At 40.2% G+C, this 16410-nt stretch overlaps 1 protein-coding gene across 1 annotated transcript; it reads right to left on the reverse strand.

Annotated features, from left to right (window-relative positions):
• Window positions 1–521: 521 nt before the first annotated feature.
• LOC118365617 (hepatic leukemia factor-like) lies at window positions 522–15973 on the reverse strand. The gene is made up of 4 exons (XM_035747981.2): window positions 15683–15973; window positions 12320–12664; window positions 4227–4444; window positions 522–3708 (listed from the first exon to the last, which is right to left on the reverse strand). The coding sequence occupies exons 1-4, from the start codon at window positions 15786–15788 to the stop codon at window positions 3493–3495; spliced, it is 885 nt and encodes a 294-aa protein (XP_035603874.1). The 5' UTR covers window positions 15789–15973; the 3' UTR covers window positions 522–3492.
• Between the last annotated feature and the right edge of the window lie 437 nt (window positions 15974–16410).

A 16410-nucleotide genomic window follows, 5' to 3' on the forward strand; every position in this document is an offset into this window, starting at 1 on the left:
CCCCTTCAAAGGACCTTAAATCTTTTGTCTTGCCCATTCACCCTCTGAACAGCACAGATACACAATCCATGTCTCAGTTGTCTCGAGGCTTAAAAATCCTTCTGTAACCTGTATCTTTATCCCCTTTATCTACACTGATTGAAGTGGATTTAAAAAAGTGACATAAGGGATCATAGCTTTCACCTGGTCAGTCTGTCATGGAAAGATCAGGTGTTCATGTTTTTTTATAAACCGGGTGGTTCAATCCCTGAATGCTGATTGTCTGAATGCCATGGTATACCATGGCTATGGCTAAAAAATGACTATTTACTTGTCTAATTAGATTGGTAACCAGTTTATAATAGCAATAAGGCACCTCTGGGGTTTGCGGTATATGGCCAATATACCATGTCTAAGGGCTGTTCTTAGGCACGACACAACACCTCGGACCTTATTGCTTAAGTACTATATAGACTTAGTGTATACAGTAAACAGTTTGAAAATGTTTGACACTAGCAGAAATAACAAGTGTGACACTCATCAAAAGAAACAGAAAATACTTTATTAGACACTATGAATTACAGATCAGGAGGCCAAGGACTGAATATCATATGTTATGCATTCATTCCATGACAGACAAGACAGAATACTCCTTTCATTGTGTATCTATGTACCCTCTGTGAAACAGTCCATTGGTGTTGCCATTAATACAATGGTAATTAGTTAATTGTAGCATTTTAAATAAGTAAAAAGACAATTGTAAATATATAGAATATTTGCTGCATTAGATCTGAACCTATTCAAGTGGTGATAATGACATTACATCGCTGAGAGACTGAGGAACAGTCAGTGTATTCAAGGCACTGGAATAGACTCAGAATTATGGTTACTTTTTTCCATTCATGGGTGAGGTAGTGAAGTCACTCTACAGGGAGGTATGTGGGCAATGTGTGGACTGGTAATGGCTTTATCCTATTCTTTCATATGGTACGTCCATGGTACAGAATAGCATGTTAAAGTACATGGACATACACAGCTAACAAAACCCATATCTGTACAGATGGGCTATAGAAATGTGAATAAGGAAAACCATCTTCAGCCATTTCTTTACAGCCAAAACATAGCTCTACTCTCACCTTGGCTGGACCATGATCTGCAACAGGTAAGGAACACTACACTGTATTTGGTCAATTGTGAATTTAATGCAGTATTATAGCAGAAATAGAGAACTCAGTATGCTATGCAGTGTCATTGAGAGTAATATCACTCAGGCAGTGGGGCTTACTAGAACTGCGAAGGTCTAACAAGCAGACAAACAGTAGCTACAGTAACCTGAAATTGCCCTCCCCTTCATTGTAACATCATTCAAACTAGTGAGCATAGAGATGGCTCCAAATATTAGTTCATATCAGAATATGACTAAAGGTAAACCTTTTCAGTTTTACCATCAAAGGACTCCGGTGTCATATTTTGGCTGAGTGAAGGGAACCATAACAGGAATCTTCTTGAGACACCTAGTGGTGACATCGATGACAATCAATAGCAATAGTGGGTCTCTTCAGAAATCGATTAAAGAGCATTCCATACATTCCGTCCTCCATACTCAACTTTATTTCATGTTAACGTTGGTGAGACTCAATCTTAAAGCACTACGATTCCATGACACAAGGAACTAAAGGTTACTGATGGCTACATCTATAGTATATAACCAGGATACAGGAGTGTCTTTCCAATAATGCCCAACAGTATCCGTTACTGCTGCTGGATTTGGAGGAATCTCTGTAAAACTACCACATTGTTATGGTTAAGATAACCAATATAGTAGTGTTTTGCTTTCTTTGAGTAATGTATTTGTATTCTTTAATAATAATAATATTCTGGATTCTGTGCCTTTAAAATACATAGCCAGTAATGTATAGGAAAAATACTGTACAAAACCCCCCATATAGAATAGCTTTATATAAACATCTCTTATAACCAATGTATCATCTCTGTACTGAATCTTTTGGTTTGTAGTAAACTAATTGTTTGGGATAACCACAGTACTGGACAACACCATCCTACTCTTTTCCCCAACATCTTTTACATTCATACAGCCATCTTACAGAAGAAGGCAAACACATATCTACAAAAATACAGATATCTCTATTGATTATTAAAAGAACCACTCTTGTTAATCATGCTAAATAAAAAAGGAAATAATTCAACCACTTTGCGATTTGCTTGAGGTTTGTGTTCTGAGAAATCATGCTGAAATATTCAAATAAAAACAATGAGATGATAATAAGAACAACAATATCAACGACACAAATAGAAGCCATAATAATAACAATTAACAATTGGATTTTTCAAAAAATTAATCTGTCCTTAACAGAAAAGATACACAAATATCAGGCAGATTAGACTGAGGAACATTGCATCAGGGCAGATTGTGACATGTGTTAGAAGATTGGTGCAGAGGGTTAGCGGAGTTGTGGTTGTGGAACAGGCTGCAGCAGAGAGACCACTGAGCACAGGGTGGGAAATCTGTCCACCATCACCATGCTAGCTTGCGCAACTCCCAACAGAAAATGACCGTGCCGTGCAACGCGAGACAAGAGGGTTGTGGGTTCTACTGGAGACCAAGAGGTGCTCTGATTGGGGAAATCGGTGTGGGAGGAAAAACTTGGTAGCATGAATTAATATAGATTTGGAAAAGATTATTGCTCAATGTGTGATAGAAAAGAATCGCTGGTTTTTCTTTCCAACTGTACAGTTATACTGAGGTTTGAGAGAGAGGTTAAGTGCTAACAAGAAAATATTAAAATCACAAGAGTAGCTTATAGTCCTGATGTGATGAACTGATGTTCTATTGCAGAGCTGTAACAACAATGGACACGAAAAATGTATAATATTAACAGAAGTACAATAACATAAAAAAATTGCAATACGAATGTACGGTACAAACCGAGAGAAGGGATGCTACAGGAAGGTACAGGACAGGAACAGGGTCTTAGGTAGGAGGAGAATCCCTCTGAAAACAGCACTGGAAGAACATAAGGATGGGGAGGGAGATATATTACAACAGCTCTCAGTCCTGATCACACGTATAAAACAGGTGAGAAAGGGGGAAAACAAACACCATGGCATCATTTACAAAATGAACAGTGGAAAGAGGGGACAGGGTAGGGATCCGGAGAGTAGGTTGTTGGCTCATTAACACTCAAAGTGCCTTCTAGTACTTGAAAGAGGAAAGTGTGTGTGCATACTGTACATACATACTCATACCCCATGTACATGTGTGTACATGAAGGGTGAGTGAGAAAACAGAAGGAAGAAACTAACAGATGCCAGTGACAGAATTCAAATTCCAAATGATAGAATCATATAGGATTATCATGTACAGGGGTGAGGGGCTGGTGTGTGTGTGTGGGTGTGTGTGTGGGTAGTGCCACCAAAAGGGAGGCACATTGTCCTTTAAACTCTTGGGTGAGGGGGTGAGAGGGAAGGGTGTGGACGTTGGTTTGGGGAGGTTCACAGGGGCCCATGCTGAGCCTCGTATTTGGCCACTATGTTCTTGGTGCGACCCAGTTCCTTCCTCAAGTCGGCCACCTCTGAGCGAAGTGCACCGTTCTCCTTCTCTAGGAAGCCAGCCCGGATGGCAATTTGGTTCTCCTTCAGTCGCCTGGCATCCCGTGATCTTTTGGCTGCTACGTTGTTCTTTCTGCGTCTGGCCCAGTACTTGTCATCCTGGAAAGTGAGGTGAAACACACTGTTGTGATTCATATATTTTTTTCACACAACCTGTGGTATTGTAAATTTATAAGTGATTCACCTGAGTAATAAACCGTATTCCAAACCTATTATTTATGTCAGCACGCATCTCATTTTCACTTATCACATTTCCATAACGTTGTTTAAAACTGCCTGACACCTTCAACCTCCTTTGCACCCTGCAGGAAGCCATCTTACCTCAACAAACAAAATAGTACATGTGATACACCTCTTCCAACAACATCGTATCTAAATCCTGGCCAAGTTCGCCTCCTCCATATCAATACTGAAAAAGCTGCTGGTTTGGGTTTGCGCCAACACTCCTCCTTATATTGTGGTTTAAAATACTTCTGATTATTTAGGTGGAATAAGTCCACTTGCTGCTTACATAACATAAGAAAACATGGTGCTTTTTTGAGTTTTTGGCCAAACAAGTGGCAAACCCTTTCAACCTTCCACATAAGTAGGCTCCAAGTAGGCTCCAGGTAGGTTACCTTGAGATCTTCGGGGATGAAGATCTTGCGTGCCTTTTTGATCATGGGCTGTGGTTTGAGCTCCTCTGGGGCGAACTTGCGTTTTCGGGGGTCAAACATCTCCTGTCCGGGTACGCTGGACAGAGCCAGGTCTGCAGGGTCGGGCTCGTAGCCCACTGGAACTTGAATAGACTCTGGATCGATGGGGCTGGGGGTGTTCCTGGCAGCTGAGGGCAGCACTGCAGGAGAAAGGCAAAGGAAGACAGGTTAGAGGGTCTGCTGAATTACATCTGGGCACTGTTTAGAAGAGACTGTACTCTCTGAAAGAGCAGGCTTTGAGGTGCAATGGTCCTGGAGAAAGTAATGGTTAGAAATTAGGCCTTATTCGACCTCAACTGGTTTCCTTAAAATGAAGGTTCTAGAATCTGCCTTTAAATGTAATATAAACAGCTATGACAAAAGTCATTAGTACCCCCCTCACCTCCTACCCCGTACCAGGTGTAGTAGGGGTACTTTTGAGTTCTCAAAAAAGCCCCCTTTAAAAATTCCCAAGGAGGGCACTTAAGGGGAAACTAACACACGTGTGCCTGTTTACATCATAGTATTCTGCCATTCTGTTCTGTATCATGGTTGTGCTTTACAAAGCTGATCCTCTAGAAAAGGGGTGTCAAACATACATCCCAGTCCAATGTGGCCTACAGGTGCTTTGAGTAAAAAAATATAATTTTTATATATATTTGTTTTTCAAAAGGACAATGACCCAACACACTTCCTATTTGACCAAGAAAGAGAATGCTGCATCATGACCTGGCCTCCACCGCAGAGTGAAGGAAAAGCAGCCAACAAGTGCTCAGCATATGTGGGAACTCCTTCAAGATTGTTGGAAAAGTATTCCAGGTGTAGCTGGTTAAGAGAATGCCACGAGTGTGCAAAAATTTCATCAAGGCAAAGGGTGGCTACTTTGAAGAATCTCAAATATAAAATATTTTGATTTGTTTAACACGTTTTTGGTTACTACATGATTCCATATGTGTTATTTAATAGTTGATGTCTTCACTATTATTCTACAATGTAGAAAATAGTAAAAATAAAGGCACACCCTGGTAGGAGTGTCCAAACTTTTGACTGGTACTCTATGTATGTATATATACAGTGCCTTGCGAAAGTATTCGGCCCCCTTGAACTTTGCGACCTTTTGCCACATTTCAGGCTTCAAACATAAAGATATAAAACTGTATTTTTTTGTGAAGAATCAACAACAAGTGGGACACAATCATGAAGTGGAACGACATTTATTGGATATTTCAAACTTTTTTAACAAATCAAAAACTGAAAAATTGGGCGTGCAAAATTATTCAGCCCCCTTAAGTTAATACTTTGTAGCGCCACCTTTTGCTGCGATTACAGCTGTAAGTCACTTGGGGTATGTCTCTATCAGTTTTGCACATCGAGAGACTGAAATTTTTCCCATTCCTCCTTGCAAAACAGCTCGAGCTCAGTGAGGTTGGATGGAGAGCATTTGTGAACAGCAGTTTTCAGTTCTTTCCACAGATTCTCGATTGGATTCAGGTCTGGACTTTGACTTGGCCATTCTAACACCTGGATATGTTTATTTTTTAACCATTCCATTGTAGATTTTGCTTTATGTTTTGGATCATTGTCTTGTTGGAAGACAAATCTCTGTCCCAGTCTCAGGTCTTTTGCAGACTCCATCAGGTTTTCTTCCAGAAGGGTCCTGTATTTGGCTCCATCCATCTTCCCATCCATTTTAACCATCTTCCCTGTCCCTGCTGAAGAAAAGCAGGCCCAAACCATGATGCTGCCACCACCATGTTTGACAGTGGGGATGGTGTGTTCAGGGTGATGAGCTGTGTTGCTTTTACGCCAAACATAACGTTTTGCATTGTTGCCAAAAAGTTCAATTTTGGTTTCATCTGACCAGAGCACCTTCTTCCACATGTTTGGTGTGTCTCCCAGGTGGCTTGTGGCAAACTTTAAACAACACTTTTTTATGGATATCTTTAACAAATGGCTTTCTTCCTGCCACTCTTCCATAAAGGCCAGATTTGTGCAATATACGACTGATTGTTGTCCTATGGACAGAGTCTCCCACCTCAGCTGTAGATCTCTGCAGTTCATCCAGAGTGATCATGGGCCTCTTGGCTGCATCTCTGATCAGTCTTCTCCTTGTATGAGCTGAAAGTTTAGAGGGACGGCCAGGTCTTGGTAGATTTGCAGTGGTCTGATACTCCTTCCATTTCAATATTATCGCTTGCACAGTGCTCCTTGGGATGTTTACAGCTTGGGAAATATTTTTGTATCCAAATCCGGCTTTAAAATTCTTCACAACAGTATCTCGGACCTGCCTGGTGTGTTCCTTGTTCTTCATGATGCTCTCTGCGCTTTTAACGGACCTCTGAGACTATCACAGTGCAGGTGCATTTATACGGAGACTTGATTACACACAGGTGGATTGTATTTATCATCATTAGTCATTTAGGTCAACATTGGATCATTCAGAGATCCTCACTGAACTTCTGGAGAGTTTACTGCACTGAAAGTAAAGGGGCTGAATAATTTTGCACGCCCAATTTTTCAGTTTTTGATTTGTTAAAAAAAAGTTTGAAATATCCAATAAATGTCGTTCCACTTCATGATTGTGTCCCACTTGTTGTTGATTCTTCACAAAAAAATACAGTTTTACATCTTTATGTTTGAAGCCTGAAATGTGGCAAAAGGTTCGCAAAGTTCAAGGGGATATATATACACACACACACACACACCTTAAAATGTCTAAAACCAAATTGAAAATATGTAGAAAAGATAATGGTCCTACAATCATATAGTTTCTTGACTGTGTCCAGCTCGCTAATAATCACCGAAATGAAAGCTAGACAGTCAGGGAGCATCAGAAATTCAGAAAACAGAGGACTACAAGACTATTTGTTGCAAATTTTTACAGCAAGGAAATATAACACATTTTTTGTGTGGCCCTCCGGACCTCGTTGACGACCATATGCGGCCCCCGGGGAAAGATTAGTTTGACACCCCTGCTCTAGAATCAATACCAGCCTTGCATGTGAAGACGGACTATATTCTTATGTCCGTCTTATTCTATACATGCTCATCAAGTCAATGATGATTTCATCTAAATAATTCTACAACTGGCCTTGCCCACAGGGAAGCAATATAACTGTGGTTGCACCTTTTAACCAACAGGCGGAGCACAGAGAACACACACATTTACCGATACACAGACAGAGACACTCTCACAAACACAGAAGATATGTTATTTAAGCCTTTCTGGGGCCCTGTTATCAGTGCCTCTAGTCAGCTGAGCTCAGGCAGACAACAACATTTTGTCTGTAAATTGACTTAAGGCAACCTCCTCGTCAGCCAGCCTCAACATGTGCCTCTGCAATCTCTCTGTGGATGTTACGTAACACCTAATAGATTTCTATTGCACAGAGCAGCAGGTCAGCAGTTGACACGGTTTCACATTCTACCCTTCATCATTCAGTGGATTAGCAAACAGAACTGAAGAACTTAATTGGATGGCTTCATCAAATCAGCTGTAATTTGATTGGTGTCTGGCGGTGAGCATCTTATGACAGTAAACTAATAGAGCCCAATGTCAGTGTATTTACCTGAGATTCATCCACTTAAACAGCTTGACAATTACAATGACTCACAATCGAAGGACTGTAGTCGTTTGTAGTTGGTTTGAAAACGTAATGAGGAATGAAAGAAATACAAATTCTTCCTGCTGACGGTGAAAACACTTCACTCAAACAGAATTCAAAGGCCGACATTTTAGGTCACTTCCTACGTCATGACCCAGCTTCTCTGTGCTTTAAGCTGGCTACGGCCTTAAGCCTTCTGACCTTTGGTCATAGCAGCATTTCTAGCTCCAGCCAGTCCTGGTTGAGATTTAAGCCAAGGCCAACATACAGGTCTGACTTGCTTGTATGTTATGCAGAAGGAAGTAAGACAGCTACTCCAGCCCTTTCAGAAGAGAAAACAAATATGTAGGAATTTAGAGAAAAAAATATGGATGAATATGTATGCACTCATACATAAGTCACTCTGGATATGAGCATCTGCTAAATTGCTTAAATGTAGACACGCAAGCATGACAACTACACTCTAGCTTCACCAGTGAATCATTGCATCAGTAGTCACTGACACATTAAGCTAAAATGGCTGGCCATCCAAAGTGGTACTTCAGCAGGGGTCCAATTCAATGCCTCATTTTAGTGAATTGTCAAGAACACGTTGGCTGCATGTTAGTCCCCAACAATGACAGGCCACTGACTAACACTGTCGGCTTAGTGCCAAGCTACTTACAAGGGCTAAATCAGACGCTGTCCAAAACAATCTGTCAAAAGTATATCACCTATATAAATAACAAGCACTGTGGCCCAGACATCTTATCACTTTAACCATTAATTCTGACCAGATTACTGAAGTAAAAATACAGTGACATGCTTTACTGGCTAAGAGTGGCCTGGTGAAAAGCCTGGCTGATAGTGCCCTATAGAATTTGGCTGTGACCTCCCCTGTACGAACCTCCAATAGGAAGAGACAACACACACATGTCTGACAACATGTGTTCAACGTCCACCAAAAATAGATAGAAGGTAAGAGCTCTGCGTCTTGTTCCTTCTCCTGTAGGTAAATGCTCAGATTTGCATTGTGTGGGTGGGTAGTAGAACCAGTGCAGATGGGACGGAGGGCTAAGATGGCTCTGACCTGACTCTCACCTGCATGTTCTTCCTCTGACTGCTGGACAGTCAGGAGAGAAACTCAAACCCTCTTTAAAATAGTTTGATTTTCATTAACATTTTAAGCTTGACCCCTAAGGAATGACAACAGAGTCTGTGCCTTTTCCAACCAATCTTCAAAATGAAGTGTGAGCTAGTCGGGGATTCCTATTATTGTGTTAAGTGTTTACTGTATATGAATGTGATGCTAAACAACATGGAGTCAACAGGACTAACCACACATCCCCTTTATCTGTTTACTATAGAGAGAGGATTTCCATAGGTACCACACAACTTATCAGACAGTCACTTCCATGGCACACAAGTTTAGACCTGATCTTTGACCTTGTCTACATTCCACTTCCCTTTTGGCCCCTGCCAACAATAGACCGTAGGCCCCTTATTGAACCAGCAGTGGGACCCGCCCATCGCTAACTCCACTGGATATCTGCTGTGATAACAAAGCTATCTCAGGCTGCATTGTGCTTGCATGCAATATGGAATTGGGAGGTTGGTGGGGCAGGCTAGGCTGGAGGTGTATGTGATAGCAGTATAGCCTTGACCATGTGATCTCATCAGGGTTCAACCTGTGCCTCTGCTATGGCTCCGACTGGGATCTGTCTGGTGAGGGACAATTAAAGGAAGGAGGTGAGGGAGAATTAAAGGAAGGAGGAGAAACTCATGCCATGACAAGCTCCCGTTAGCAGTGGGGCTACACATGGCGGATTCATGTGTCTGTCAGGAAGACCTAGCCACACATGTGAGAGGGAATGTGCATAACGGCGAGAAGACGGGCCCTGTGAAACTGTACCAGACCAAAAAAAAACACAAAAAAAACAAACACGCTCACTCGCACTGAGACAAATATACATGCACGTACACCCTCACATGCTGGGATTCTTTGTACTGTAACTGTACAGATGTAATTCTTTGACACGAGTGACAGACTTGTGTCCGGATGTACTATTACTTCCTGTGGTGAGGCCAAAAACTATTTACAGTACCACGTCAAGGTGTGTTCCTAGCTTTTTTCTTTATTTTTTTACTTTGTGAAAGCAGTGGGGAAATAAATACTCAGAGGAACATTGTGGTCACTGTAGGCACACTGAGGAAGGACATACTGTGTTTGGCATGAGTAATAATGTCATCATTAGAAACAGACTATTATACTTCTGTCTCCGACTACTTTTAAGGGACAAGCTAAATCATCTTAAAATGTGTCAAACAGAATGTCATACATCAGAAGAAAGTTGTGAAGGTTTTTGTTTTTTTCCCATGGCAATTGTGAGGCTATTTTTGGAATGGATGGGAATTTAGGGCATTTGCAATTCCTTCAAATGTGATTTCAAATCACAGTAAAAGCATGCTAGGTGGATCAGAGTAATAGTGGGGGGGAATTGATACAGTAGAGTATCGTAATATTAATACTATTTATGACAATATTATATCAATTTTATGACTCCAAGTATCAATTCTCAACAGCAAACCTTTTGTATATTTTCTGCTAGGTAGTTGACGTTAGCTGGCGCTAGTCGGCTGTACCAAAACATTGGTATTTCTCCTTCTATAGCGTTGGCAATCTTCTATTAAAAATGGTGAGCCAACATGATTTCAGCACTTTTATTTCCATGACGGATCAAAACTATTTTTTATCATGGGTCTCTCGTGTCCCCCTGCAGCAGACATAGTGAGCAATATGTCATGAACATCAAATCAGAATACATATAGAATCGCAATAAATATCGTATTGGCACCTAAGTGTCACGATAATATCATATCATGAAGAGCCCTGGAAATTCCCAGCACTACCATTTAAGTGGTATGTCATATGAATTCAAGTCCACTACACAGGCCAGTTTCACTAGATCCCCATCACTGTTCACGTTGGGACTTGGTAGATCATTAATGACTAAAATGAAAAACCTTTGGACATACATAGGTCTATTGGAATAAAATGCAGCAGAATGTGTTTTGTGTAAGAGTTCAACTTCTATTCAATCTGAGGATGTTTACTGATAATGGTGTCAACTCATATCCATAAAACCTCAAGAAGTATGGGACAAAAAAATATAGGTCCCACCGAGCAGAGACATGGTAAACATGAGCTTCTGTTATACTCTGGAACATTATAAAAAGGCAGGTTTCCATACAGTGTGGAAGTGATTATAAGGATTGTATTTGACACACTGTGCTCTACCAACAATGTTAATGAGAAGATATCACACACACCAACCAAAATACATACCAAAGTTACTATATAACACAAACCAATGGGCACACAGAAATATTCCCTTTAAACATATAACGTAACTGATGTGATAATAAAAATGTATAAATAAGGTGTTAACTAAAACAGGGTCATAAAGACAACTACCATCCTCATCATTAATTAACTAGTTTCAAAATAAAACAATTACAGGCAATATAATCACTGTTTTCCTCTCGACTAGAAGATTCAGATAGGATGTCCATTATTTAGCAACAATGAATTGGCTAGCACAAACCAGATTACATCTGCCTGCTCCAACAAACACACCAATTACACTGACCCTCTTTATTCACTCCCCCACTTTCAAGAGGCTGAAACCATGACAACTAGCCTTATGGAAGATGTTTGCCTTGGTGATGCATGTAAATAAGGTATGTTTATCCTCACACCTCTAAATAACAGGGTACAAGGAATGTGTTTCATTAAGGAGGAACGTTTAACTTGTTTCTGGTTGTCTCTTCAGTAGGCAGCAACAGATAAGTCAAGATTCACCTTAACCAAACAAAGCATTGCGTGCCAAGCAACAAAATGAGCCTGATCTAAATCAATATTGGAATGTCATCGGGAATGTAGTAAAACTGTAAATGTTTGTTGACAAAAACTACACAGTTGAGGGATCAAAACTACAACCCACCCAAGTTGTACAACTACTGTCCCTCCAGTTTAACTTTCTAGTACGTGGCACAATGCCACTCAAGCTCCGAAGGGCCAGAATTGTATAAGAAATGTCCTAGCATTCTCACAGCCCCTGAATTAGCCTAAATACGGAGAAACCTCTATGTGTTCTTTTGGTCAGAGTAGAATGGGGTATACAGTAAAGGAGAAAGTTCAGTGTTGAGAAGACAACCTGGTCATGATATGCGTGCTGAGTACACCAGGTGGATAAACAGCGCCCGGGGCATATTATTACAAAGCGTAAAAACTAAGGCTTTGACCATAGAGATTTGCCCTAATTTGAGAGCTATAGGAGGGTTGTGTGTGTGTGTGTGTGCGTTTGGTTGACCTTGCAGATGTTAGCCCTCGTTTGAGAGTGTTCCTGTGCTGTGTGTGTGCTGTGTGTTGTGTGTGATATGGTATTTTACCTGCTCTGGCTGGGGAGCTCTGGAGACAGTTTTGGGAGACCATGGCTGTATGAACAGAGATAGTGGCATGGCTATTGAGGTCAACCACAGAGGGTATGGGGGGTGCAGGGGAAACCTGCTGGATAGTGGGCTGCCGGGACTGCTGTGGCTGGTTTTGGTTATTCTGAGCTGAGTTTGCGGGGATGCCATTCTCTGACAGAAACTCTTCCAGGTCCATGTACTCCAGCTGAAAGTTGTCCCCATCATATGGCAAGGTCTTGTCCCACAGGGTTGGCCCTAGGAAGGCCGACTGTGGCGTATTGGCACCGCCTTCCTCATCCAACTTTTTCTCATCTTTTCCAAAACCTGCAAATATTTGGAGAGAGTCATATCACGGTTAGACCAAAACAGACAAACAATGTCAAAACAGCTAAGCCAATAAAAGGCCAAGGTTTTAATTTATACACACACACACACACAAATATCTAAAGCCCCTGTTGTTGATTAAGCGTATACTTGAGGCATATGTGAATGTTTATATACTTGATGCAAATATATGAATAACCAAACTACAGTAAACACCCCATCAACTCCAAAAGCAAAAGTACCCTCTAGGGGACAACCTCCAGTCTCAGGAAATATATTTTAATTTCTCTTCAACCTATTTCCAGAAGTTTTAAAGAGTTTTTTCAAATATTATATATATAGTCCCTATCAAGTTGTTGACAAATAAGTACTAAATGGTTTCTAGCCTGGCTAGTCTTCGGAATACTCTTTACAGTAGATTACAAACGTCCCACAATGTACTACTGTTGGACTCGCTTTTGCCCTTTAAAAGTATTTTTGTAGTAGTGTTGAGATTTTTGTCTAAGTTGTTGGGAAAGTTGTCAAAATGTCAGTTCTTTTTAAAAGTTTAGATAGAATGTAGTTGATGTGGTTAATAAAACAGTGGTTGTTTGATTAGTAGAATATATTTTTGTTCTGATTTAAATAGCAGAGAAGTAGACCAAGATGCCATATCCTCTTAAGTTTTTGCCTAAATTGTTGGGAAAGTGGTCAAAGTAGCTGATGTGTCAAAAGTCTAAATGTTTACTTACTGTCTCATGGTAGAAATGTGCTCAACCAGTGCTATAAAATGTTACATTTCTGAAAGTTATATGACAGTTAATTCAACAGTGGGAAGTTAGCTTAATGAATGCAGTGGATAACCATTACTAAAACAGCTGTCACTTTTGATCAGAAGAAGATAACACATTCAAATCTGAAATCAGAACAGAATTGCCATGACACCAGAGTTTTGACTTCGATACCAGGTTTAGTATCACTATACTCGACACCAAAATGAAGCCAATTGGAAAAAAGAAAGGGTATTAGCCAAAGTCACAGAATGGTAATTGATCCAGATGGATCTTTTGAGTCCATTATCATTACATTTGAAAAATGTTTTAATGTATGAATTAATTCATAAATTATTAAATAAATGTCACCTTTTTTTAACCAATCAAACTACATAACATTATGGTCATCATTTATTTGAATGGTAAATCTCTAGTCTATTGATAAACTGGGTAAACCGTGATGTAGCCAAGGCCTATTTACAATACAAGGGAATGCATATTCAATAGGAGTGTGTCCATGCATTGAGTTATTGACCTTGTTTTGGCTGATTTCATTGGGCTACAGATGAAAACCAATCGGTTCCCCTTCCATTTGGGACTTATTTTAAAGTATGCGCGTTCTCTTTAAGACTCATGACGTCATTCACACACACCTTTGAAAACATTTATTAACAGTTTCAACATGCTGTTTTTCACTGTTCACGTGTGTTAACTTATGTGCAGCATAAGTGGTGATGCAGCTCAGACTCCCAGTGGTTCCTCCAGGCAGGTTCGGGCTAGCAATGAGTAAGTGGAGCAGGCACGGTGCTCTCGCGCTATAAGGGAACATCGGCTACGCTGATTGACAGACTTAATCCTCTCTCAATCCGTTGACGACATGAGACATGACAGAAGTACCAAATATAACAAAACATTCTAGTACCTAACCGTTTTTCAGGTTCTAGTATACAAAAAGTACAAAAGTTTCGGTATATCGTGAAATACGCATTTGAATAGCAGAGAAGTAGACCAAGATCTCATACTCTCTTAAATGTTTTGTCTAAAGTGCTGGGGAGCTCGGACAAAAAAGAAAAAAGACTATTCAGTTACTAAAACAGCTGTACCGTTTTATCGCAAGAATATATTTTTGTTACGATTTCAGATTTCAATAGCAGAGAAGTAGAGGAAGATTCCATACGCCCTAACTTTTTGTCTAACTTGTTGGCAAAGTGTCAATGTAGCTGATTGTTGTCACATTGTTCACAGTGCAATGATGTCACAATGGGACCTTTAGAATGTTGAAATCCCTTTGGAGTGGATGGAGGACAAAACGAAGGGCAAATAGCTTTATAGTTTATAAAGTGTAAAGGACATCCAAAAGTTGTATACAAGCACACTGGTCCTGACCACTCTGCACTTTTTTAAAGTTTGAATGACGTTTCTAGCTTAAACGGTGTAAAAAAAAATAGCATTCCAAATAATAATAAGTACTGTATGACAAAAACTTGCAGCGGGACGTTTTCTGTCGTAAGTCACATGAATTAAAGGGATAGTTGTTACACTGTATCCTTATCAGGCTGGAGCTGTCATACCAGGAATGTATTTTGACATTTAACGACAAAATTGCAACCATCATGGATCATACTGTACTCCTTCCCGATCTGGCTAGATGTAGTAGTACTAATACATTACACTTAATGCGGAAATCAGCAGTATAAACAATAAAGCGAATCCCCGACACTGGTTCGGTAAAAAGCTGAGGGATGGGGCTGAGAAATGTAACCACTCAAATGCATAGACATGAAGAGTTAGAGTTATGGATACAAGGATTGACCATCCATGATATCAAAATTATAGTTTTAACCATGTTGAGGCTATATTGTGTTTGTTTACATTTTCATTGTTTACAAACATTGGAGTAAAACATTCTTATATTTGGGGTTCTGATGGGGTATGACAGTTGAACTAAGCTCATTAGGCATTTATAAGTTCTACTCTTCAAGAATCAATTAATGTATAAGTCCAAAAGTGGATGTAGCAACAGTGATTGTCCCTTTAATTTACACTTGAATCAACGCCAATTCTTAGTAACTAAAGGTGAGAAACACCGGGCTACTGAAATATTGTAGACATCGGAGCCGTTGTTTTTTCTGCATTGTATCTTGCTTGCTCACGCGCTGCAACACTGACAGATCACGCTTGAAAGCGAGAACGACCAAAACAATCGTCTCAAAAATGAATGTAAACTACCACGTAACAAATTATTTGATGTCTGCGTTTTGTTTACCTTCTTCATGATGAAATGGCAGCTTCATTGGATTCTCCAACAGGGATTTCAGTACGCCATTAGTTGGAGGTTGGAAAGATGAGTTTAAAGGATCAGGTCTGGACATTTTCAATTGCTGTTATTCCAAAAGAAGACCCACGTTTGAAAATATGTTAAACAAACACCAAACCTCAATGCTTGACCCAACCTGTAGTTCAGACCGAGAAATTGATATACGCGCAGAAAATAACAATTACGGGTTTCGTCGAACGACGCTCGTTCGAGAAGGCAGAGAACTAACTGGATGTGAAGCTCAAGATGGTTCACAATCCATTTGTGGACACTGATGTACATGACGTCAAACCTGGCAAATACTTGAATACCGACTCTGCGAATGAGATGGAGGGAAGGAAGGACTGACCACTGCTGATTTGGGAACTTATTTGTTTCACGGTTTTCCCTATCATTTTTTTCTCTATCATTTTTTTTCTCAGTCCTTTTCTCCTTGAAAATATAAAAATGTCAATCATGTTAATTGACAGATTACTCCGACATGGCGTATGTGATCGTTGTACTACCCACATCCATTAGCCTTGGTATGTATGTAGTGCAAGATCCATAGATTTAGCCCCATACAGTTCTCTCTCTCCCGGTTTTCTATTGTGTTATTGACTGCACGTATGTTCATTCCATGTGTAACATGTGTTGTTTGTTTCGCACTGCTTTGCTTTATCTTGTCCAGGTCGCAG

This window comes from Oncorhynchus keta, chromosome 5 (genome assembly GCF_023373465.1).
Source record: "Oncorhynchus keta strain PuntledgeMale-10-30-2019 chromosome 5, Oket_V2, whole genome shotgun sequence".
Taxonomy (NCBI): domain Eukaryota; kingdom Metazoa; phylum Chordata; class Actinopteri; order Salmoniformes; family Salmonidae; genus Oncorhynchus; species Oncorhynchus keta.

Bases quoted from the DNA above. Each gene is read 5' to 3' on its own strand.
- LOC118365617 (XM_035747981.2), bottom strand. From the start codon at position 15,788: ATGTCCAGACCTGATCCTTTAAACTCATCTTTCCAACCTCCAACTAAT. The intron at 12,665-15,682 runs GTAAACAAAACG...AAATATTTGCAG, and splicing joins GCCATTTCATCATGAAGAAG to GTTTTGGAAAAGATGAGAAA. The intron at 4,445-12,319 runs GTAAAATACCAT...TTTCTCCTGCAG, and splicing joins GAGCTCCCCAGCCAGAGCAG to TGCTGCCCTCAGCTGCCAGG.